Below are 26840 nucleotides of genomic sequence, written 5' to 3' on the forward strand. Positions count from 1 at the left end.
TTCTGTTAAATTGTTAAAACTGCTGAACTGTAGTAATAAAGATGTTGAAGCATAATGATCGCATCCGTGTCTTTAATAGAATCAAGACCCGCTGTGCAGTATGCAGGGGTAATATTCATTGGCAGCAGCTTCTTCTCCTTTGACAAGATGAAATAAAATATGAAGATTAATAAAGCATGCACAATATATTCATAAAGGGTTTATGTTAATGTTAATGTTAATGTTAAAGGACATTTGTACCGCGCACTATCACCACCGAAGTGGTGCCCTGGCGCTCTGGCGGCTCTGAAAAAGGGGAGGAGAGGGCGTGGGTTAGTGGGAGTAAGCTGGAAAAGTGCAAGAGAGCAGTGATGTGCTGTTGGCAGCCTCAGCCCGGTGGGTCCGTCGGCTGGGCTTGGCGTGTTTTATGGTCCGTAGTCGTCGTGTGCTGTTGTGCAAGTCTATCTGTGGTTTGTTTTGTTGTTGCGTTGTTGTGAAGTTTGTGCGGAATGATGCGTTTAAGGCTTGTGGTTGTGTTTGGTTATAGTTTGAGAGGTGTATGCAGAGGGATGGAATTGTTAGTTGGTTGGTTAGTTGGCATTGCTGTCCTTGCAATTGTGTGATTCCATCTAGGTCCGGTACATGCTAACAGTCACATTTCTATCTGGATGCCGCGCAAGCTAGGTTCACAATTCTAAGTGTGGTGCATGCTAAGAGTTACATATGCTAACAATCAAATTCCTGAAATTCCATCTAAGTGTGATATATGCTAACCTTCACATTTCTGTCTAGATTTGGCGCAGGCTAAACTTGAGACTTCCATCTAAGTGTGGCATATGGTAACAATCACATTTCTGAAATTCCATCTAAGTGTGATATATGCTATCCATCACATTTCTGTCTAGATTTGGCGCAGGCTAAACTTGGGAATTCCATCTAAGTGTGGCATATGCTAACAATAACATTTCTGAAGTTCCATCTGAGTATGGCATATGCTAAGAATCACATTTCTGAAGTTCCATCGAAGTGTGATACATGCTAACAATCACATTTCTGTCTAGATTTGGCGCAGGCCGAATTTGATAATTCCATCTAAGTGTGGCACATGCTAAGAATCACACTTCTGTCTGGATTTGGCGCTTCTATCTAAGAGTGGACATGCTAATATTCACAATTCCGTCTAAGAGTGGACATGCTAACAATCACAATTCCGTCTAAGAGTGAACATGCTAACATTCACAATTCCGTATAAGAGTGGACATGCTAACATTCACAGTTCCTTCTAAGAGTGGACATGCTAGTATTATGGCACTCTATGTTATTGGTAGGTAAGATAGAGTGGCGGGGTTTTCTGGAGTAGAGTGATTGCTCTACGCCCCACCCATGCCACACTCACGGTTTTTTGCTGGTGTCTGTTGGCTGCAGGCCTCCTTGGCGTCCCCTGCGGACACCTGCAGACACATATTGGAGCTGCCACTGTAGAAGCCGCCCTTTGCCTTGGGGTCCTTCGCCGCAGGGGCTGCCGGGCAGAGGGCTGCCCTGGGGGGATGGCTTTAATAGTGTAGAATGAGCCAATCAGGGTGAGGGGGTGGTCTGGGAGGCGGGAGAAGGGAGGGGAGGGATAGGGGGAAGCCGATGGGGGAACAGGGAGCTGGGACCACGTGGGCGCCGGTACCAGGAGGCACACCGGGCCTCTGATGTTCGAATGAGCGGGCCCTGGAGGGTCTCGTGCGGGGCCATTACTTACCTGTGCAGCACCTGGAACAATGGCATCTGCACGGGTCCTGCGGCCTCTAAGGCCGCAGTAAACATGGCCTTTGGGCCAATCAAGGAATGGGGGTGGTCTTGGAGGCGGGAGGAGGGAGGGGAGGGATAGGGGGAAGCCGATGGGGGAACAGGGAGCTGGGACCACGTGGGCGCTGGTACCAGGAGGCACACCGGGCCTCTGATGTTGCAATGAGCGGGCCCTGGAGGGTCTCGTGTGGGGCCATTACTTACCTGTGCAGCGCCTGGAACATCTAAGAAGCTCATATCCAGTACCCGGTCATGAAAAGCTCTGTCAGAGCGGGGAAGGTCCTTGTTGTTCTGATAGCCTTGCGCATCATCCGAAAGGTCAGGATCCTGCTGAGCCGTGTCAGGCACTGCCTTGTCCACAGGGGACAATATAGGCAAAGGCGGAAGAGTCAGGGAAGGCACCATAGGCAAGGGAGGTGCTGGCAGAACCACCGGAGGAACGGGTGGAGTCAGAGGCACGGGTGGACATTTCTCCCTAAAAAGCCCTTTGAAATACTCCATCATGGGGTCGGTACGCATAAGCGTTTGAAATTTACAGAAAAAGGCGTCCTCCGGAGACTGTTTCGGAACCTGAGGAGGCCTCTCATGAGGTGGACAAATCCAGGGACATAATGGGGACGGGTGCCACACTGGTCCCTCCACCGAAGGTATCCACATAAATCAACGATGCCGACCCTGCAGGCAACAAAACACTGTGCGGAAGAGGCATACGAGCGTTCCAATCGTAAACTAGCCGATAAGGATGCGCACAAGGGACTCTATGTTCACCCAAGGAACCAAGCCCTACACCTGAGGCTGATGGCGTAGTTGTAGGGGTAGCACCCAAAATGGCCGCCGCAGTCGTGGCGGGAACGGGCGCCATTTTGTCATCATCTGAGGGGAACTGCGGCACGTGAGGAAGTGAGGCAGGGGTCCCCATCGATGGATCAGGGGTCTTAACTTTAGCCTTAATATAAGGAATCTCGGCAGAGCCGGTACTGTGAGGCCTGGAATGTTTGAGACATTCCAACTGCCAAATCAGCCTTCCCAGGAAGGACCTCAGTCTTGCTGGTAAAAGAAGAGCTTTCCTTCTTTGCCCCCTCAACAGATCTGGTGTCACCGCAAGAGCGGGAACGGTGAGAAACAGCCTTCACCTGCAAGGCCTTGCCAGGCCTCTCAGAAATGTTGGTAACTTTAGCCTCTGAAAGAGGGACCTCGGACCCACGTCCGGTGACAGCCTTATCCGCGAGGGCCTCGAACATACGTTCGGTAACAGCAAGCCCCACCAAGGCCTCGGGGCACACCCCGGTCTTATTTTTGAGGGAAGCTGACAGAGGCCTCAGAGCGAGCTCCGGTATCCCACGATTCAGTAGAACTGGGTCTACAAATAGCCCCCACAGGAGGGGCCTCGCAGCATGCTCCAGTATCCACAGGCCCCTTACGGAGACTGTTGGAGAAAACGCTGGTACAATTATTAGGCCCGACTGGCAACTCAGGCCGAACCCCGGTAACAGAGCGATCAACGCCCCTCCCAGCCCGAGAGGAACCTGGAAAGGTACCCCCGGCCGGGGTGCTCTGAAAAGTAAAGAACATACCGGGTGTTTTTTCTTCTCGTCGATGAACGCCTGAAAATGTGAAGGAGGAGTTCGTCGGAACACCACCTCCCACCGACGTTGAAGTGCCCGGACCGAAAGGGAGTCGCAGTAAAAACAGGAGTCCCAACGGTGATCCGGACCCAAACACTCTAAGCAAAGAGGATGGGGAACCGCCCTCGTGAAATGACGGTGACACGATAAACAGTCTGGAAAGTCTAGTTTGAGCGACAGACTAGTACCCGATCGCTAGCAAGAGCCAGAGAGGAAAAAGGGAAGATCTTCTGAGGATGCAAGTGCATCCAGTCCCGAACGAGCGGAGAAAAGGACTGATGGGCCATGCGCGGGGTGGAGCTAAGGTGGGCGGGGTTACGGCCGCGTGCCGGGCCCCGCACAGAAAGAAAGGAAGGACATTTTTTAAAACATTTTTTGGATGCTTTTTACAATGTGCTCTGGTCCCGTCCCACAGGACGGAGAGATGTCCCATAAGTATGGAGGAAAGCGGACAGGACGTAGGAGTATTGCTTTATATTGATCTGATGTTCAATAATTCCAGTTACTTCACTAGAATACTGTTAGAAACGAAATCTGGTTATTGTATTGGTCTGATATTTGATGGAGAAGCCAAGGCAGATCTTGCACTCTCCTTCCCTGTGGTCTGGACGAAGACAGTAGAGGCATTGCAGATGGTTGTCCTCCACAAACACGTTCTGTAGCCGGCACTTGGTGCAGGTCTTGAAGAGGCGCCTTCCTTCTGTCTCCTCCATCATAGTCAGAGGGCACCAAGTAGGCTTGAAGGCCTTCTGGAAACTTCGATGATCTTTGCCCTTGAGGGGTGCTGAAATTCACTGAAAACAGATCCCTGCTGTCGGAAGATGGAGGGAAGAGCACACAGGCTCTTTCGGTACACAAGTAGAACCTTTTTCTGGGAAAAAACACAAAAAACCTGGAATTAGCTCGCAGTGTTAGGGAGAATTCTAATTTCTGCTCCAATTCCCTTCAGCACTGTTGCTGGACTTTAGGACTTATTTATTTATTTTTTTTTTGTAATTTGTGTAATTTGTATTGCAAGGAGTATAAAAGACAGCAGTTTTTACTACATAGAGAGCGTCTCAGTATCTGATGTAGATACATCAGCATTATCACTTTAGCCTTGCTTCCAACTGAGTGTTAGTTATTTCTCTGCAGAACACTATCCATTTAGGATACATATATTTGAGATATTTAAAATGTGTGGTGCCCACCCATTTGCCCCAGTCTCTACTCTCGATCCCCACCACTCGTCGCAACCATCAAAAACAAAGATACAATGGGCTGCCATTATTGACCTCATCCCCAAATTGTATGAATGAAATAAAATGCAAACACTCAGTTCTGATCTCTCAAGTACCAACCTTTAAAATTGGAACCAGAAACGATTTTGTTCATTGTTACTTTATATTAAAAATATTTGAACCTTCCGTTTGTTTTTGCTTGTTAATAACAAATCACTCCTGCATAACACATGTATTTTATGTCTACTGCATGTAATAATGTTCCTATGTTTTTCAACATGCAAGAAATCAAGGAAAATAATATAATTGCAAAAATATTCCATCTAACATTGTTAACCACAGTTTTTTTCCTCCCTCGTTACTCCTAAAATGCCCCACTGATAAACAATGTAGTCAATGACATCATAACTCCACATGTCAAACCACTGAATACAACGGCTTCAAATAATGTCTTTATACTAACATTCCAATCTATGTGTGTAACATTTTTCGCAAGCATGTTATCATAAACTTAAACTAGACATGTATTGCGTTGACCAATTAAACGACAACAAAAATCAAAATCTGTTACCATCTGTCATGATTTAAAATCATATGCCTGGTTCCAGGGACCATTAAGAGAATGACGCTAGGGGCTGTTTGCACCCTCTCAAAGTAGTGAATATAGGGCAAGGGGTGTTGAGGGCATTTTCTCCTCGTCACCCACCCTTGGTCCTTGTTACATGGCATTGGAGAATCAATCAGACTCACAGAAGGACAGTCGAGGGGCACGTGCAGCCCCTCCCCCACCTCCACCAGCCTGTTAGGGCAGGCCAGTTCTGAAAGCCTGAATACTCCCAAAAAAACATAATACTAAGTAGGGCAATGGTAAGTCAACATCCCCCTAGTTAACAGAGGTGGAAGCTCTCTCTCAGCAGAATAAAACACTAAAAGCTGAGAAGTGCACCTGTTCCTTCCATTCGAGTCAATTTTATACAACCTCCATTAGTATTGACCTTTCTAACATTGCTAAAAGTATGCCTGCAACATCAGGCAAACTTGGTGAGTAGTTAACAAGAGAGTCCCGGGGAAACAGTGTTGTTGTGTAACCTACAGGTTGATAAAGTTAACAAAGTATTGTCTCCTGCCACAGACACTCCCCCCCAAGGGTACAATGTCATTCTATTTACCACCACATTTACCATACCAGCAAATCACAAGTCGGCGGAAATACCATTGCCGTTATTTACGGCACCAGAAAGTCCAGCAACGGTATATCTGATGACAGAATAACCAATGCCAGTATTACCGGCACAACAGTATTATCGGTGCATTACGAGATGTGAAATGGTGGTAATTCCAATATTTTTTCTGCCAGTAATAATGACAAAAGCAAGGCAGAGATACCTCCACCTATAAACAGAAGATAAAATGCATACAGGTGATGCAAAGGAAGCCAGAGGTGCACTCAATGTACCCAGGTGCAACCAATGCACTAATGAAGGGTACAAAAGGGCCACACCTTCCCGAACCACACATCCCAACTCTGCGATGCAGCCACTGGTGTGTGTGTGTGTGTGTGTGCATTGACTAGAAGGTTCTCCAGATGAACCTTGAGCTGCATGGGCTGGAGGACCGACACAGGGAACATGTAGCAGAGGAGGAGGATTGGGAGGAGTTAGAGCCTCACCATAGACCCTCACAGACAGCCAGATACTCACCCTTTCCCGGATGAACAGGGTGACAATCGCTGAGCTGCTGACCCTGATCCAGGGGTAAATTGGACTGTTGCCATGTAGATCTGGTGACACCCCAGGCATCAGAGGAGGTCTACCAGAATCGCAAACAGTTCCACATGCTCAATATACAGGTCACCTGGGATGCAGAACTATCATCATGCACTGCTGTGCCCGCTTCCTTCCTAGGATCGACCCATGGTGCCTTGGTCCTACGGAACCACACTGTGCTGGCATACATGGAGGGACACCAAGGCTAGTGGACCCGGATATTGGGTGAGTACATGTACCATCACACTACCCTTGCAGTACACATGACATGTAATGTGAGGTGGGGTTACTCACATGGAAGTTTGCATGCCCTGACAAGGCCCTGTACATGCAGGACCCGCCCGCACATGATAGACTGCAACCCACAAGAGTAGGACATGACTCACGGTGCAGCAGTAAATGGCCAAGGCATGTTACCCCAACAGGCCAGCTACACACACTGGACTACAGGTACCACAATGTGACATTATACATCACACAACATCTATGGGCTGCAAAGGGAGGGTTGGCCCACCTATGGGTGGCCAAAGTATTTTCAGGGGATGCCCCAAACATCAGGGAAAAGGGCAAAGAGGACAGTTGGCAAAATCACCAATGACCAAGATTACTGTCACATCAAATTAAAACCACACAGTACGATGTTACACAAGGAGAGTAGTTGCCTCAATGATTATCTGCAATTATGAATAAACTGGCCACCCCATACAACTGTTGTGCGACCTGAGGGGGTGGCAAACGACTAGGTGCATGGCCCTCAAACACCAATCAAGCTCATGAGGTTTCTGTCATGTAAAGGTGGAAAGACCACTGGCATACCTGGAATGACATACTGCTAAAGTGCAACTAAGGGACATGACACTGGGAGTTGACATGGCATGTACTCAGGTCACCATGCATATGAATCCATAATTGAATCCACATAGACAACCTGCACATGTAACCTAGACTCCCGTCCGGAATCATGCATGGGAACAATTCACAGGCCTTAACCACCCACCATGGCATGCTGCCCTGTCAATCACAGACCATGAAAGCACCAAGTGTTGGCTATGAGCAGTGTACAAGCCGTACGATGGCAGATTACATATGGCCCCTGAGCAGTTAACTCTGCATGCAAGGATAGGAATGGGAAATTGCGTTGAGCAAGGAAATATGTGACATGCATGCACAGTCTGTCTATAGAGATGCTGTTGTTACAGGCAACACATCCAGAGATCATCATGATTGACACACATGTCCTTTTCCCTGCAGGTGACTCCGGATACCCCCAGCTTCTGTGACTAATTACTATACTGAGGAATATAACCCGCACATGTATGGATTATGGTCTCTGTTGAGCACATCTATAGCCTGTGGAAGGCATGCTTCTGCTGTGTACACCGCTCTAGAGGGGCCCTTATGAATAGGCCTGATAACGTGGGACAGATCGTCCTGTCATGTTCAATGTGGCACAATGTCTGCATATGGCGGAACATTCCCTTGCCCCGGATGTGGACATGCCAACCCCTGAGGAGGTCAACACAGTACCTTTGGGTGCTGTGCATGCATGCACCGAGCAGATAGAGGCCAGGGAGGGGCACCAGGCTTGTCAGGAACTGATAGGTATTTTTTTCTGAGCACCATCTCATAGCACTTCCCTTGCACCTTTGTCATTTCTCACATTAAACACTTGCACAAAATAAGGAATGTCCTAGCATTGCTTCAAGTGAAAATACGTTTAGGTCAGAATGTGAAACGTGTAATGACCTTCACCAGAACGGCATCCCACAACCCCAAAAACCCACCCTCAACTCACCTTCCCCAAAAAACCAACCCTCAACTCACACTCCCCAAAATCCCACCCACAAAACGCACTGGCAGTGTCCAAATGTCACGTTCTGTGCCCTTTGGCCATGGGGCTCTTCATTTGCTCCTTGCCAGTGAGGAGGTGCTGTGAGCAGTGTCTTGGGGACAAGGCAGGGAGCCCTCTGTGGGGGGTCACAAAGGTGGAGGGATCTGACCCTGTGCACGCATGAACTGCAGGGTAAGCCGCATACCGTGGTGCTGGGTCTTGGTGGAGGCAGCGTTATCCTCTGTTGCTTCCGCACCCTCTGTACCATTGCGGTCATGGCAGTGGTAGCTTGGCCGAGTGGCCTGGCCATCCAGTGGCTGCAACCTTGCATTTACTCATGCATGGCCTGCATCTCTAGCATCTGCTGGCCTGCCAGAGGCTCTAAGGAAGCCTACTGCTCTTCATTCGCTTGCAAGTGTGCACATATGGACAACACACTACACACAGGCAGAAGTAGTGGGCTGTGTGTAGGGCCAGAGCTGAAGCATGGCGATGCACCTCCCATCTAGTGCTCCTCGTCATCCCCTTCATCCTTATCTGCAGAGTTCACGTGGGCCCTGCTATGATGGCCATTGGCTTCACTGCCTGTGATGGCGAGGAGGGTGTGCTGGAAATCCAGCAGCCTCTGAACACTGCAGGGATGGAAGCACTGTGTCCGATGACAGTTGCCGGCTTTGACATATCAATGGTGGCTTTTGTGACAGCTGTGTCACCTGCCAGGCCTTTGGAGGAGCCAGTGAGGGCTGCAATGGGGATTGTGTCATCCTCAGGACTCGCCTGTGTGTCCATGGCAGTGGTCACTAGATATGGTAGGTAGAGGTTGTGGCCCGCAGCCCTGCCCTGCTGTTTGCTGTCATTGGAAATGGGTCTGGCCTGTGGATCGGTGGGGCCAGATGATGTTTCTGCAGTGGAGGTTCTGGAGTTATTACTGTCCGTTGACAGTGGTACTGTTGGGAATAGAATTACCTGCTGTTAGTCATCTAGCAGACATGTCTGCGAGCTTGGAGGACAGTCATGCAACATTGTGTGTGTCCCAGAGATGCACATTTCATGTGGTTGGCTTGGGTGGTGGCACTACAAAGTGTTCCGCTACTACTAGATTGTGGGAGTGCCCACTGAGTGTGCACACATTGTATGCATGTGGACATTGCCTTTTGGGCTGACAAGGTGGCCTTTTGTTGTAGGTCCGGTGGGGCTTCACTTTCTGACATGAACTACCTTGGCGCTCATGGTTGCTTCTCATGTGTCCATGTGTTGTGTGAGAGACCTGAGACTATTCTCCTGTGTACACCTAAGTGATCTCTTATTCATGGGGTCAGTGGAGGGCTGGCACTCTCAGATCCCGACCATGGAGGTGGACGAGCAAGGGAGGATGAACTGAGCAGAGGAGCCTGGGGTTATGCTGGGGGGGGAAATGCCCCAGGTGAGACGCACTACTACATCAGAGGAGAAGGAGAGGAGGAGGAAGTCCCTGAGATTTTCTTTGCATACTCCACATCTACCTCCCTTCCACCCGAAGAAGTTCCGTTAATAAAATCGAACCACCCCTACACCTCTGGTAAACCAACGAGGAGCCCAAACCCTGTCACACTCAAAAACCACAACTCCCAGAATCATTGTTTTAATGTTTTCTGCCCGAATACTTGCAACTGTTCTTTTCCACATCCCTATGATTATTCTTTCCCGAACTCCCAGTCTGCTTTGACAACACACTACCACAATTACCCCTATTCAGGTTTCAGTAAGAACTGTGGTCATTCTCATTTCTTTCACAAACCCCACCAATCTCACCCTTCCGAAAAAACACCTTTTCTCCATCCTACCCTGTAGGATACTCAAAAATCCTTCCACTTTTTTTTTCCAACATGAATACTTACTTGCATGGAAGAGGCTAATGTTAAAACTGTTAACCTGACATGTCCCGACACAAAGGTCAGGCAGAGTCAGGCAATTAACCAGAATCAGACACACCTGAAGGCCCTTTCTCCTCCCCACATGGATAAAAGGTGGAGCGCGAAAGCACACAGTGAGCAAGGCATACCGCACAACGTGAGAGCTAACTCAGCAGAGCAGTTCAAGAGGAGGTGAAAGACGGCAAATACTTAGACAAGGAGAGAAGTGACCTTGTCCTTTCGGACCAAGGCACATGAAACCTCTGCAGATGGAAACGTAAGACTGTGAATAAAGGCAAGCATGTGTTGCAGCAGGTGTGAATGGTATACTAGGCCCACCTCCACTGATAACCAAGCCGGGGAGAGACGCTGGTCTACGTGGTACCATCCTTGACTCGAAGGTGAAGTAAGCCAAGTGGTTCATCACAGCCAGAGTCGATAAGAAACCAAACTGTGTTGAGCGAAAAGTAGCAAGCAGCTAATTTGAACTTTAGAAGGTTCAAAGGAACTATTGAGAAAGAAGGGGAAAACCTGCAACAGAGGTGTCTGGCACTACGTGGGTGCTCACGCAGGAAACTCTGTGTGATTATACAAGGGTAGAGACTACCATAGCCAGAAGGCCTTGGGAAGAGGCAAAGATAGTTCAAAGAGGTCATATAGAGGTCTGTAAAATCCTCTGTATCGTCGAAAGTCTTTGACAGCAGATGATTGTAAGGGAAGCTAAGGGAAATGAATCCCAAATGGTGAAATCCGTATATGAACTAAGTGTCGTAAAAGTAGACAAGAGTGAACCCGGTGGAGGGATGCTAATGAGAAGGGGTGTACACCCTACATTTACAGTTTAATAAACACCCTTGAACTATGATCACTTGTGGCTGTCTTTACTGTTGCCACCTTGAGTACCTTACAGTTGGCATACACGTTTCGACTACATTGCATGTGGATTTCTACTTTTTCTGGCCTCCCCAGGCACATGTGTGTGTTCACTGGCTATTTGCTGTGACTGACATATGTTCAACCATTCCTGTGTCCATTTTGTGCATCTCTGCTGGTGGACGCATACTTTTGGACACTACATTCATATGTACATGGTGTCAGATGTGCTTGCCGCCATCACTGTGGATGCCTGCTCCAGTCTCCGCACTCCGTATCTCGTCTATGCCCTCCATATAGTGGATGGAGCTGGAGGTCTCCTACCAGGGGGTGAGGTTGAGTGGTTCCACTGTGCTTTCTACTGTGCCGGTGCTGTCCCTCCTGTGTCTGGCTCTAAGGTTGCAGACCCTTTCCTTTAGGTCATCCCAGAGCTTGTGGCAGTCCATGGGCCTACGGAGTATGATCCCCACTGCCATCACCCTTGCCGTTATGTTAGCCCATAAGTCTGTATTCCTCTGGGCAGAGGTTTTTCTCTGTCTGCTTCCGAATAGCACTTCGGCATAATCGATCCACAACTGCATCTACCAATACAGTTAGCTCAACCTCAAAGAACGTTGGCTTCCTGAGCTGGATGTCTGATAGACCGGCCTTTCTTCTTGGGCCATAATGTTGTCATAACAATGGGGGCTGGATATCAGCAGCAAATGGGTGATTTGGGGTGGATTGAGCTCTTTTAAGATGGCCACCGTCAAGCTTCCTGTTCTGACGATTGTGCAATTTCTGCTGCCGTTAATACCGGCAGAGGTAATACCAGTGGGTATGGTGCCAGAACAATGATTTTGGTGATATTACCGGGCGATGCGATTGCCACTGATAATAACCCCAGCCAGTATTACTGTTTTCACGATGAGTTGTAGTACACCGGTAATTCCGCTGGTCATCTTGATAACGTTAGGGCAGAATTACTGCTATAATACCAGGCTTCTAGGAATGACCCCCAATGTTGCAATGTCAAACACACACACACACACTTTCAGAAAAACAAAGAGTTTATCCAGCATACCCCACATTCAATCAGCTTGATGCCGAAAGAACAGGAGTCATACATTCAGCACAGGAAACACCAGAAAAAGGTGAAGGAGGTAAGAGAATATTTCAAGAAGGCAGACTGGACAGTTATGGACTTGATCATGCTTCCTAACCCCAATGCAGCCACAGGTTTCCTCATGAGTTGCAAACAGTCACAGCCCTATCCTAATTACATATCATAAGTGCACAATTTTACTAAGAGTTCTACCCAGGAAAGAGTATCAAACCCAGAGGACCCAGTCAGCCACTGTCGCTTGAAGGAGCCGAAGAATTGATTTTGATGTGTCTGGGGATAAGAGGGAATTGAATAAAATGGAAAGTGGGATCGGAGAGAATTGGAGAACGTGGAGAGTGGAGAAATAGAGATGATTGAAGAGCTGGCAGTAGAGGAGAGTAGTAGGAGGCGGTGATAGCCACAAGATTAAAGGAGGTGTTTACATCAGGGGGAGAGGTAGGAAGTCAGGAGGAGATGGAAGACTAACGGCAAAAGCAGAGGTAGTAACACAAGGAGGAGAGACTCAAAATCAAGAGCAGGTATTAAGACTGGGAGTAAAGGTCAAGTGGAAAGGCAGTAAGTCAGGAAGCAACAGTAAGACAGAAGGTGAAGTAGTTTGTGGTAAATTCAAGGGAAAAAGAAGAAACTTGAAAACGCAGGGAAGAGGAGGGTCGAATAACATCAGCATTGGAGTTGATGGCAGTGGAACCGCCAACAGGTTGAGGTGGTCGAGAAAGTGATAAATTGGAGGCATAGGCTACAACATCGAAAACAAAAGTGAGTGGCATGGAGCAAATATCGCCCACTGAGATGTGAAGGTTGCTTGAATGAGGTAACAGCAGAAGGTTGAGGTGCCACATACAATGGGGGTGAAAACACGAGAGAATAAGAACTGAATAACGTCCATAGGTGATGGAGGTACTGAAGAGCAGAAGATGGAAACAACATCTGGAAAGGGAGAGTTTGAAGAGAAAGTGGAAAACAGAACATTAGATAGAGAGAGTAGAGGGTTCAAGCAGGCAATGCCAGACCTAGGAAAGACCAGATGGTGGTCCTTCTTTGGATCTTCCTTCACTTCCAAGTCTCAAAGAGTTGAGCCGCATAGAAGAACAAGGAGGATAGCTAAGCAAGGCAGAATCTCAGGGTTCCCTCTGAAGCTCAATATGCTGGCTGCTCCCACTGACTCATCCATTTGAAAAGCATGAATATTCATTGTGCAAAGTGAGTCTTGGGGTATGGGACCCTGAAAAGTCTGCGTCTAGATCCAGCACGGATGAAGGGTTGTGGTTACTGTGAGAAACCTGAGGGAGTTTGGCCAGGCTATTCCCCGGGATCCTTTGTTCAGGTGGCCAGCGTAGGGCCATCGGTCTTGGATCCCAAACCTGGGGGCGGACGAGCAAAGGAGTATAACCTGGGCAGGGGGTCCTTGAGGACTATAAGAGGCACGCCCTTGGGCGAGACATGGTATTCGTCCCATTCCGATGCAGCCCTATCGATATTCCCTCAGTTGTCATGAGATTGTATCAGCAGAGTCTCATCATAGCCCAGTACCTTTCTGTACGAAAAAGGAGAAAACAACCAGGGACATTAAAACCATCTATACAATCACACGAACCCAATAGAAAATATCCATTCACCCCCCGCAATACATTTACCCCCTTTATCATGACAAAAACCCTACATGATTTTTCCATTATCTCTAGGAAAAAGGTCAATTCCCACAATCCCTACTGCCACTATAGAAGTCCAAATACTGGGACTAAGAAGAGGCAGATGGGAGTCATGGGGATTACCCATAGGAATCCATGGGCAATGGATTCCCATTGGCAGTCTCCATATTGCCCAGATAATGAGGTCAGGCAGAGTCAGGCAGAAAGGGGCAACTACTCACACCTGACTCCAATCAACTCTTTTATAGAGTTTAAAAGATCAGACACCGACACTCTGAGCGAGGCTGGACACGTGAAGAAGCAGTTTCTCCATGGCAGATGCAAACCAGGCAACACAATGGAGAAGGCTGAGGGTCTGCTCGAGAAAGATGGTAGTCGAGGGAAGGCCAGACGAGAATTCCTTGTGATCAAAGGGCCGTAAGAGTTCAAGAGTTCAAGCGAGGGAGCCTTGCGAAAGAGGCGAGTACTGCTGCTGAACGACAAAGTGGCCTTATTCCTCTCCCGGTTGGAATAATCTGTACAGAGCCTTGACAGCTGCATACAAGGTGTTCAAGGACTGAGATAAGTCAGAGGATGCTTGCATGGCTGGCAGCGTGTAGCATTGAAATGAAAGCCTCTCCGACATAGAAGCATGTTGGGGAGGGTTTAATTGTTCACAATTGAAATTAAACCCTCCCCCAAATGTGAGCATATCGGGGTGGGTTCAATTGTATTTGTAAGCGCTGCTTGCCACGCAAGCATGCGATCAACGCTCACAATGAAAAGTAAACACTGCCTGGGCGTATACTCACTTTGCATGGCAGACTTTTGCCCTGCACCTCTGTACCGTGCTGATCAAATGATGACAATTTGGTGGCAGGGAACTGTTTATATTGCAGTGCCAACGTAATGGCTCTCTGCCGTCAAATTACTAATTCATCGAAAATGAGTTCCCATGTATTTTAGAGTCAACTGCTGTTTGCACATGCACAACCTCTCTTTTCGGAGGAGCGGAGAGGCATTTTATCTAGCAAAGAAATGTTGGGAATTGGCCCAATGTGTGATATGCCCGACTACAGATATTATCTCCACATGTTTTTAATTCTTCACACATACAATGTAAATCGGCTTTGTAATCACCCTATATAAACCATTCAGGTTGACCATAAAAAATACAAAACATAGATATGTCATTAGGCTATTTATAAAAGTGCTTTCATTATCCACCACGATGTCTTACCTCATTTACTTTGCAATTGGCCAAGCTGCTTCTTTCCACACTGGTAATGGTCATGTTGACACATTCTCCATTTTGGCACACCTGGAAAGTCAGTCCGTCAGTCAATTAAACTTTATTCGGATATAAATGTACATAAAAGTAACAACATTCACAAAATGGACAACACAGATAACATTAAATCAAAAACATAAAAACATTAAAACGTGTCCGGCCCCCTGAGATGGAGCAATAATATGAAACCCACAGACTCTAATAGGCGGATGCGTATAAGCTAATTACTGACACATTAGCTCATTACTAACAGGCGTCTCTTTCCTGTAATATCTTCTGACGCATTTTCAGTGCCCTACTTATAAAAGTTGACAAGGCCAAAGCTGCCTGGGTGCTCCCGTCTTCAACAGAAAGAGAAGCGCTGGGCCATACTGGGTAAAGCATTCTACTCTAAAAACAGCGACCAACAACCACCTCCTTAACCCAGCATAACAGGTTCAAAACAACCAAAAATCTGCCAAGTCCTCCAAACCGGCCCCGCATATACTCAGTCCCGTTCTTTTTGCTAATACTTCCCTCAGAGGTAAGCAATTAAAACAGTATCTTGTAATATGACATCTTTGATTTCATTTGTTGCCAGTAACATGAAGCATCTATGAAAAGGTTTTGTAATCTCTAATGTTCCCTTTCTTCATAGATCCAAGCTGTCACTCTCTTTTTCAAAATGCTGGTCATCGCCCTGGTCAATAAGCTTGGCTCGTCAAAGTGCCTGCGCAAATGTATATTCTAAAACATTTCTTTTATGTAAGAAAGCCATTTCATGTAATTTGCCCAAACCCTGAGCCATAATGAAATCGAATCTCTTGCTAATTCCTCTGCAATATAAGTCAGGCCCACGTCATTATGGACAGAAAGGTTTGGGGCTGATAGTGGTAGGGCCAACACCTTTTTCCAAAACGCATTTTCATCACGTTGAATAGCTTTTTGATTCTTATAGCAGCACCATATTTTACAATACCTCTAGTCCTAGCCATGTAGATCGTTCTAATTATCTTTAATGGCTGCTGCCTGCGCTGTGCCATGAGGCAAAAAATACAGAATGCCTCATACCACACAATTGTTTTTTAAAGTGAGCCTCTGGAGAAAAAGCCTCATGAGAAACAGACCCCCAAATAGTCAAATGAGTCGACCTGTGGAATTGGGTCTGCCTTACACCACATGGTCCTGAACGTCCCCTTCCTCCTAGCCGGACCACAGTACATGACTGCAGATTCTTTTGATTTAACCTGCAGATCTAGCTCTCCCATTCATGCTACATATCTATTAGTCAAGCATTGTAAGGCTCTTGGGGACCGGGAAATATGAATAAAATTATCTGCAGAAACTAAAACTAGCAGTGACACCCACTAGCTTAGGAAGATCCACTTGACAATCTATCAGGGCCTTGTAAAGCTTGTTAATGTACAAAGGAATCAGGATTGGGGCAAGCACACACCCTTGCCTATCCCTGGCTTGAATTGTGAACCAAGACGCACAATGACCCTCCGACTGTGTTCTTACACATGCCACATTCATCTCCTGTAGAGAAATGAAAAGATCCAAAACTCCTGATGGAAATAATACCTCAGCACCCGCATTAACTTACATCTCTTAACCTTATCGAAAGCAGTGCTGAGGTCCATAAATGCTAGGTACACTGGCTCTTTCTTTAATATGGTGAATGTGCAATTATCAGGTAGATATTAAGGCATTGGTCGATAGAACAGAGTGATGGACGGAGCCCAATTTGAATTGGGGAAAGAATTGAATCTGCTAACACCCATTCCTCTATTACCTTCAAAAGACATCTCTCAAAAACTGGAATTTAGAAGGGACACAGGGTGATAAGATTGAGGAGTGTCTCTACACACCTTCTTAAATAAAGGGACAATAATTGCCCTCTTCCGGCACAATGTCCGTCACCATCATTGCATTGAACAGCCCAGTTAAAATGGGTCCCCAAATCTCAATGAAGTCTTGTTAATAGTCAACTGGAATTCCATCCGACTATGGCGGCCTGTTTCTTTTTGACATCTTAATGGCCGTTACTACCTCTACATGTTCAAATTTCACTAGATTATTAATCAATAATCTCTTCATGTTAGGCCTAGCTGCCAGTACCTCCCTACTTCCCCACACCTCATGGATTCCTACACTCATAGCGTAACAGTTATAATGCTTGGAGAAATTAGCAAACCAGCTACTATCCAGAATCATGGCTACTAAGGCAGAATGTTGCATCATGTACGCTGGGATGTTATTCACTGCAGCCCAAAAGCTTTTTGAATTCTTTTTTTTTTTATTTGTTTTTTTGCAAACCTTTAAAAAATACAGATTTACAGATCTTTCAGGACAAACAACAACCCACATCTCTTAGAGTCTTAACACATGTGTTTGGTCACCGCACACATCAACAAGACCAGACCTCAAACCGTCTTGCCCATCTGATCAGCCAACGTAGCATGTAGACGCTCTTTTACCGCCTGAAGAATGGAAAGCAAAGCATACAACACAGGTCTGTTAGACCCGTCAAACAGGACTTTCCACCAATCATCTCGGGTTAGGAATTGGTAGTTCTTTGTGACTGTGCCGAAGATGCTGTTTCTTTCATGCTCTAAACCGTGGCATGACATTGTCAGATGTTTGAGCGTTTCGTTTGAGATGTTACAAAAGCGACACAAAAGGTCTGAATCAGATGAATGGGACCAATAGCAGAGCCGTTCCTTGGTCGGCAGAACATTAAGCCTGAACTGCAAGTATAAGGATCGCATCCACTGGTTTGGGAAGCGAGACAAGTATGTCGGCACGCAGCCATAGGCTCTCGCCTCTCCAGGAACTTCTTGCATAGACCTAGATGTTGCTCTTTGGTTACAGCTGTTAATCCAGTCATTTCTCCAGAGCTTCAATTTAGCAGCATCAGGGTTTTCGAGCAGCATTTCTGTCGTAATGTCATATGAGGTGAGAACCTCGTGACATAGCTCATTCCATTGATATAGGATTGTGGGAGCTTTCTCGGTCTCTGGATTATGAAGTATTGCAATTTGGGTCATCGGATTCGTTAGTTTTAGTTTCCTGAAAAGATTTAGGAGATTCCAGGCAACCCTCGCTTGAATAGAGATGTACCCAAGCTCATATCTAACGCAGACCGTAGAAGTACCTTTGGGAAGGTGTAGAACTTTAGACCAGAAAATGTTTTTGAGCGAGTTCCACACTTCATTCCCGCAGCCGAAAGCATTTTCACCGGCGTAGATCAGTGAGGGAACCACCTTCTGCTGGAAGACATTTAGCGTTGGTTTTAGGGAACATTTTCCAAATTTTTTATTAACTAGAGACGCTTGACATGCCAGTTGTCAGCATTTTCTCTTTACTGCTTCAACCCATGGTGCGTCGTTTCTATTTGCACTTATTCGCATTCCTAAGTAGCAGGTGTTTAGCACACGCCCAATGGGTTCTTTGTCCAGATACCATTTAAATTTCTGCCGGTTTGTTTTCGAGCCTTGCAGCTTTTCGAAGACGATGATTTCGCATTTCCCCCTGTTGATGTTCAAGCCGTTCTCTGTTAGATATGTTTCCACAGCGATTAGTTTACGTTGTAGACCTATAGGTGTTGAGTCTAACAGAATGATGTCATCCGCGTAAACTAGATAATCAACATGAGAACCATGGATTTTGGGTGGAAACGTGCGTAAACCATCGAAGGCGTCTTTGATGTCTGATATAAACAGGTTGAATATACTTGCTGCTAGAGGGCAGCCTTGTTTTACGCCCCGAGAGGTGATGATAGGAGCTGATAAGTTGCCCTTTTGGTCCAATCGAACAATGATTGAGGTGTTTGTATGAAGTTCTCGGATGGCAGCCAACAGGTTAGACGGACAGTTCCATTTGGACATTTTTCCCCATAGTAGCTCTCTGTTTATACTATCAAACGACTGGGATACATCTACCAGCGTAAGATAGATCTTAGAGTTTGATCGGAGGGCTTCCATCTTCAGTAGATTTAACAAAAAGAGATTAACGCAGCAGCCCACACCCTTAACAAAACCGGTCTGTCTTGGGTCTGCCCGATGGCTATTTGTAGACCACTCCAGTAGTTTTTGTTGGAGAAGGGTGATGTACACTTTTTGCAGCACATCAAGGAGTGCGATTGGTCTGTAGTTCTTAGGGTTTCTGCGATCTCCTTTTTTAAATATTGGAATAATCACCGCGGATTTCCATGAGATGGGGGTCTTACAGCACTCAATGATCCTGTTAAACAGCAAAACACAGAAGGCGGCCCATTCTTCTGGCTGGTGCTTGATCGTAAAGTTCGTTAGCCCGTCTGCGCCTGGTGCTCTGGAGTTTGCACGTTTTTAATGACTCTCAGGATGTCCTCATATTCAAATGCGAGATCCCAGTGTGATAGGTTTGAGGGTTCATAATCGTAAGTGTAGTTACCCTTATGAAAGAGATCAGCATAAAAGGCTATCCACTCGGACTCAAGCACCAGGTTGGCCTGAAGGGCATGTTGTGGAGCAAGATTGTCATTTATAAGTCTCCAATAATCAGCTGAGTTAGAGCTCTCCATTTTTGACAGCATAAGCTCTGCGTCGTTTTGCAGCATGATGGCCTTGTGAGACTTGAGCCAGTTCTTATAGCTCTGTTTGCACTTCCGTGCTTGAAAGGTGACATCTATGAGAGGTTGTTTCCGTGTCGTTCTCGTTGTTGCACCTCAAGATCGAATTTATATTTAGGTGTGAATTGGGTATTTCTTAGTTTGTTCTTCCCTTCTTAATATTGCGTCAAAAGATGATCATACTCCAGGGATTCAGAGGACTGGAAGCCCGTCAAGATGTAACTCACCTCACTGGAGTCAAGATTTAATCGAATCCGGCCGGTTCCTGTTCTAACTGAGTAAGCCCATCGATCCTGTGAAGGTAGGGCGTTTGAAGCAAATTTAAGAACCACCATATCGTGGTCGCTGTGATGCATTTTTGTGACAGCAAAACTGTTGGTTCTCATGTGGATGTTTCCAGATACGAGAATATAATAAAGTGTGGAACTTTGTTCCCCTCTTCTCCAGGTCAGAGCAGCCGGAATATCTCCCGGAGTTTGGCCATTTAGCATCGTCAGCTCACATACCTCCATTTCCAGGCACCACTGAGTTGTCAGTTGATGCTCCAGGTTGTTGAGTCGCTTCTTGTGGCCAGGTAAATTTAAATGGCTAATGCAGTCAATGTTAAGATCGCCACAGATGATCAGGTCATGTTGCAGGCCGGTTTCCATGAGGTCATCAAGCGCCAATGTAACCTCATCTATGAAGTATTTAGCATCGGTGGCCCCATGGTTCCAGTAGAGGTTAGGAATACAAAGATTTGAAGCCACGCCATCGGCTGCCCCGCCAGTACCAACCTTTACCACTTGGATAAAGGGGGAGATGTTGGCAGAACCCAATATTCAGAGACCTGAGTCGATCTTTACTGCCACCAGGAGACCAGCCATAGGTCTACCCTTGGTCTGTTTAATTGCAGGGTTATGGGCGATTTCAATCCCCTCCAAAATTGGTCTTTCACACAGCCACGTTTCCTGTAGGCAAACAAGATCCAAATCAACAGTCCAAGCAGTGTTAAACAAGTGGCTAAACCCCTGGTGTTCCAGGATCCTAACGTGTAATTTTTACATGGGATAGGGGCCTGGCGTTAACATGACTGTTTGTTGTTTAGAGTTTCAGCAACCCAAGACAAGTCATTTCCATTCGCTGTTTGCGGCAAGCAAAGCTCGATCGAATCTGCTTTGGAGGATGCTGGGTTCGCTCCTTGGATTGTTATCCTTATGCGATTGTTGCTAGTTGCCTCAAACGGTATCTTCCAGTTAAGTGCAGGACATTGTGAATTTGCGAGGGAAGTTGGTTTGGCAAGTTCACTCGTCCTCGACATGTATGCTTGGTTGTTTTTGCTATCGTCTGCCATATTATACACTTCTTCCATTCCACTAGTTGAAACACGAGACGGGGCTAGGGAAATGTCAAAACCCAACGACAATAGCACCGGGCCAGCTTGAAGAAGTGTGTCAACTATGAGTTTGGACTGAACGTGTAGAATGACTGCGTCGTTTTTGGTGTCATTGAAGAATTCCACGATTTTTAAGTCTCCAGATTCAATTGCTCTAAGGCTTGGTACAAGATGGCATTGCCACAAAACGTTGTGACGATTCATAATTAGATCGTCTGCAGAGTCGATACGTTCCAAGAGCACTTGATGGAGCAACGGTTCATTTTTTTTAGATTGATTGACCTTATTGGAGTCGTTTGGCGGATTCTTTCTGATTGTTGGTCTTGTTGGTGGACTCCCGTTTGACTTTGGCTGCAGGGACATAGTCAGCTGAGGGTCCCTTGTGTATTTGTTTGAGGAGTCCAACATGGCAGACCCAAACAGCGGCAAACAGCGGCAGCTTTCCACGACAGTCCAGCGGTATCTGAGCGCCGGGCTCTTCAATTTGACAGGCCGATTTGTTGGATAATATTGACGTCTTGCAACGTTTTTCATCCAACGTCATGAACATCTTCTTTTGGCAATCCGAGCCATCGGATGAGGCTGTTGTAGGCTGACTGACTTCGCACAATGTTAATTGTCTGTTTGACAGCTGACAAACTAGCAACCCTCAAAGGTTTCCATGCACTGGTATCAATTTGTAACTTCCGATTTTCCACAGCTCTTTCATAACAGGACCTGGCCCATACGATTTGAAACCTCTGCGCAACCTCACCCTTCAATAATGAAATTAGCACCCTTCTTGCAGATCCACACTGATCAACTGATCAACTGATCAACTTAGATGCTCCTTTCTTCCTTCCTGCTGCACATTTTAACAGGAAAGACTCCTGGATCCCCCTTGTAAGGTCCTCGTATGCGGATGATTGACTCTGGATTCTCAGACTCATCCAACAACAACATACATTTTGGAGCATTTAACTTAATCCAGGATTTATCTGCCATCTCCCATTTTAGGTGTTTAGTGGCATTACACTTGCAGGATGTTTAATTGTATTCCAACTTAACAAGATTACATTTAACTGGACCACCAAAACCAAACCATAATGATCACTAAAGAAGGCTGGCTGTCTGTTTCCATAGGTTCACTGTCACCATAAACTATTCAATAGTTGAACTCCCTCTGTACTTCTAAAGGTTGCTAAACCTGGGATATTGACACCTTTCCTACCATTTAACGTTCTCATACCCTTTTTAATTAACCAATGGCAGTAGTTTCAAACCCCCTGCACACGATCTAGGGTGCTTCATCCTTGGCACAGGAATATCCAGCACTCTATCTTCTTCTGGATCATACAACCCATCTGAGGGACCATTGCCTATTTTAAGATTCTAGTCCCCACCACATATCAATATTAGCTCTTTCCCAGGCTGTTTCTTCCAAAGTCCTCCCTCAGTGACTTTTCAGCATATACCTTGCCCCCTTTGCCCACTCGATCTCCACATTCTCTCTGCACTTCCAGTGTTATGCTGATGACACACTGTTCTCCTTTAAGCTTCCGTCCTCTCCCTCCACTCCTTCCTCTCTCATTCCCAACTGTCTCAATGCTATTGAGGTATGGTCTGCTGCAAATGATCTCTGCCTTAATGCCAGCAAGACTGAGATCTTTCTCATTGGGACCCGTACCCCCTCCTTCCTGCCTACACTCTGGCCGCCCTTCTTTGGCCCCCTCCCCTCACCCCTGTGTGAGGCTAAAAATGTGGCTGCCATCTTCGACTCCTCTCTCTTCTGCTCTCCTCATATCGCTGACCTTTCCAGGAAGGCCCCCTTTTAGCTTCACCTCCTCAGAGGCATTCTCCCTTTTCTCACCTTAGCCTGGAAACTCACTGTCACTGAAACTCTGGTTCTCTCAATGCTTGATTACTGCAACAGGCTCTTCCTTAATCTGCTTCTCTCTCCACAATCCACCCTCTTCAACAACTAATCCAGAATAGGATTGCAAGATTTATCATTGGCCTTAAGCCCAGGGACCACATCTGCCCAGCCCTAAAATCTCTCCAATTGCTGCCAGTTGTTGCAAGGATCAAATTCAAAAGCATCTGCATTATCCACAAGACTTTCTGAGGCCTGAGGCCTCACTACATTCAACTCTCTCTCCCTCTGGAACAGACTTCCTGCTCCTCTCTGCCTCGAGCCGGACCTCCTTAAGTTTCGTAAGCTCCTCAAGACCTTCTGTTTCTCCTCCTCCTTCTCTCTCCCCCTCCCCTGCTGGTCTCCTTCTGCAGCTACGACTGGATGCATTTGCCCCTTATGAGTCTAGCTGTGGTCAGGCCATCCTTCGTCTAGTCTCCCCTTCTCACCCCTCCTACTAGCACTTGCCCTTGGGCTCCCTGCCCTGATTAGCATTGCAATGCTTGCACGATCCAAATCAAAAGGTCTAGTAGGACCGGTATTGTTGTTTTTCCTATGCCCCCTGCCTCTTTTGTTTTCTGGCACCTGGAAGCACGTTCTGCTGTATATGCACCATACACATGTTCAATAAATAAATAAAGTCCCTCAAGACCCAATTGGATTGTGGGGAAGGGGTTTAACACATTTGGAGAGGATACCCTGTTATGTACATTAGCTACAAATATTGAAACACCATCTGTTCTTTCAAGCTCTAAAACCTGGAGTGCAACATCAACGCACCCCTCCAATTCTACTATCTTACAACTAAGGGTGCATTTAAACAATTTTGCCAGCCCTCCAAAAGGTCTTCTCCTTCTGCCTCTCCTAGCCTTTATTTGATAAGCCCTAAACCCAGCGAACACTATATCCTCCTCCGACCATGTCTACTGTAGGAGAATGACATCATACATTTTCAACCTACCCTCAATGGCAGGTTAAGCTATTTTCCCATTATACCCAGCTATAATCCATGATAGCATGATTCATTTCCTGTATTCACCTCTAAATATGTTGGATGTTGTGTGGGCCGAATTGGATGTATATTGTCCCTGCATAACCCAAGCGCCTCTGATGTAGAGATACATTGTTCATCGACTATAACATAATAGGTTGGTGCCCAAGTGTGGTGACCAGGTAACTGCCTTATAGTAGTGTTGGTCCCCACAGATCCATTTGGAGTTGATATCTTTAACACAATCTCCCTAGGCCCCAGACATCCCCCATATTCCAAAAAAGCTGGCCCCTCAAAGCTGCCTCAAAGGAGGGACGTGAGTACCACACACATATACCTTTTCCGATGCCTTCTTAGAGACTCGATAGCCCCAAGGACTCAACTTTCCTCCATCTTAACTCTAATTCAGTTCTTGTCAAATCAATTATTAAATGATTAGGGTCAACATTTACCTCCGTTCTTCCATTTAACCCACAACCCACAATCGCATTGCCCTGCTTGACCGTGATAGCTTCTTCAAACATATTTGCACACCCCGGGTACCAAGAATCATGCAAATGGCAAATATCTGCCTTGATATCCTTGAACACCTCAATCCCCTAATTGCAAGTGCATCACAACAATTCAAAATGAAAAGCTGATAATGCAGGTTTAAAAAGCCAAGCAAACATGGCACTATTTACAAAGCATACAGTCTGAAAGAATTTGGTTAGTGGGGAACAGGCTGAACGAGATAACTCTTACCCCCAGGACTTTCAACACGACTTTCACTAGATCTCTTTTATAGGCATTTTTATTACTGTGTTTTAAACCCTTGAATCAACAAATCAAGTTTGTATTCCTCTGAACTTTCAATGGATCATCTTTAAGCAACTCTTTCATCAATCCACAGCCGGATCGGGCCCTTCTCACAGCTGGACTTTGGATGACTGAGCTACCATGATAGAAACCCCCCCGAATTGTATAGTTTGTGTGTGAACACTTCCATGATTTTTTGCAACTCTTTGTTCTATGGCTGCGCATATATATATATATAGATATATATATATTTTTTTTTACATTTATAAAGCGCTCACACAGCCCGCAGGCATCGAGGCGCTGTTACAGGAATTGTTTGTTTTTCTTAGTTGCGTATTTTTTTTTGTCTTAGTTACGTATTTATAACGCGCTTAAACACCTAGAGGTTTCTAAGCGCGGACCCGGGGATCGAACCTGTTGTTGCTTCGTGTCGTCTTGCTTCCAAGACGCGCACGCTGCCGCTGAGCTATCCTCCCGGGACATATGCAGCCCCTTAGAGCCTACATCGGGAATTGATCTCCCCATAGATGACAGATGAGGTTATGTGGGTTTCTCTTATAACACAGACATTTGGTAGCGAGTAGGATCATGCCCAACTCGTTCGCCTACATTCACATTTCGGGGACTAGCCCTAGCTGACATATTTGACATAGTTTTAGTTAGCATACTAATGGCCTCCAGGCAAACATCCAATCTCCCTGCACCTCTCTCACATCTGTCCAACGAGAGTCTGAGGGCATCTTTCAACTCCAGATTTGCAGCAGTAAGCCTATTCAAGTACTTAGCAAAATGCACAGTACGATCCGTATTCACACTTTATATGCCTATCGCCGGCTACATCACCTTCCCTATTGTAGGCATGGTGATCCAAAACCAAACAATTTGCGTCACTGGAAAGGCAAGAGGCCAGGAGTGAGCCTACGTGGCTCTGCAGCTGTAGGCCTAACTGTCTCAATGTCCAGTAAAATACAATCAGCAGGTCTTTGTGAATTTTATCTTACCTTCCATCCTCCTAACGCTGAGCTGGTGTAAATTGTTCACCCAAAGGATCCTTAATAATAATAGAAATTATTGGAAGCTCCTTGAAGTGACTCACTCCATACCTACTTCCAACAGGACTTCTGCAGTCACCCGTCTCAATATCTGATGAACTATCCAGCTCCAATTTCGATTCAAAGTTGGAAACTAGACTGAACAAGCCCAAAGGGCTTCCACCAATTCTCAAAGGTGCATTATTCATCAACTTCAACTTGTCTCCCTTGTTTTGGTTGTGTAGACAGGTTTCCTTATAATACCAATCGATAGAATGTTGCAATGCTTCTAAAATGGTTCTGTCTGATTGACCAGCACTTTCAACAGGAGGATAACCCCCAATGGAGGGGCAGGGCGGAGGCAGCACCTTCAACACCAAACCCCACCATGACCCCCATTCCCTGCACAGAATTAGGCCCAGGGTTATGTGCCCCCCAGAAGCTAGTTCGGAACCTACTGGACGCACACCTGCCAGGTCGTCCGCAGGGGAGATTAATGGTGAGTTTTTCCTTGAGGATAGTTTCTGGACCCTTCCAAACGGGTCCTCTTGGGCTGGAACGACCCCCAGCAAGAATCTTCCTCACTACCACCAGCCAATGTTGGGTCGCTAGGACTCAGTCCAGCTACAACCATTGCCTGATCCTCATCCAGCTCAACTCCTTCGAATGCCTCCACGACAACTTCAGCCACAGGGACCAATCCCATAGCCTTCCTACTTCACACTACCCAATTAATCGCTGCTTGCCTGGTTGGGTTACAAGCACCAGCCGCCTTCACACTGGGGTAGTTTTCAATGCCCCCCCTTCTTGCTGGTTACTTTCCTAGTTCTTAACTTCACCACCACAATGGGAAGATAAAAGATAGCGGTGTCAGTTGTAGGTAAGAAAGAGGCAACCGAGGATAAAGCTAGGATCAAGCCAGAATAAGTTGCAGATGCTGCAATTAAATTATGCACTCCAAAGTGTGTGAACAGTACAAACAGTGCTGCAGCGCAACTAGTACGTATATAAAACACAATCAGCTGCAGGATTCTGAGTGCTGCAGTGTATTATGGCTACGGCTTTCTAAATGTAAATCAAATACTAAAGTATAATCTTCTGCAACTGCAGGTGCGAGCATGCATTTGTGAATAGACCTGCGCATAAACTGACATGCTGT

At 46.4% G+C, this 26840-nt stretch overlaps 1 protein-coding gene across 1 annotated transcript in view; it reads right to left on the reverse strand.

Annotated features, from left to right (window-relative positions):
• LOC138493140 (zinc metalloproteinase-disintegrin-like ohanin) overlaps window positions 1–26840 on the reverse strand; it is a 415575-nt gene that overhangs the window by 15836 nt on the left and 372899 nt on the right. The window contains exon 18 of the mRNA XM_069620331.1: window positions 14954–15034. Coding sequence (XP_069476432.1) covers window positions 14954–15034 — 81 coding nt within the window. The remainder of the gene's footprint in view (window positions 1–14953; window positions 15035–26840) is intronic.

This window comes from Ambystoma mexicanum, chromosome 10, assembly GCF_040938575.1.
Source record: "Ambystoma mexicanum isolate Mex_15411 chromosome 10, UKY_AmexF1_1, whole genome shotgun sequence".
Lineage (NCBI taxonomy): Eukaryota > Metazoa > Chordata > Amphibia > Caudata > Ambystomatidae > Ambystoma > Ambystoma mexicanum.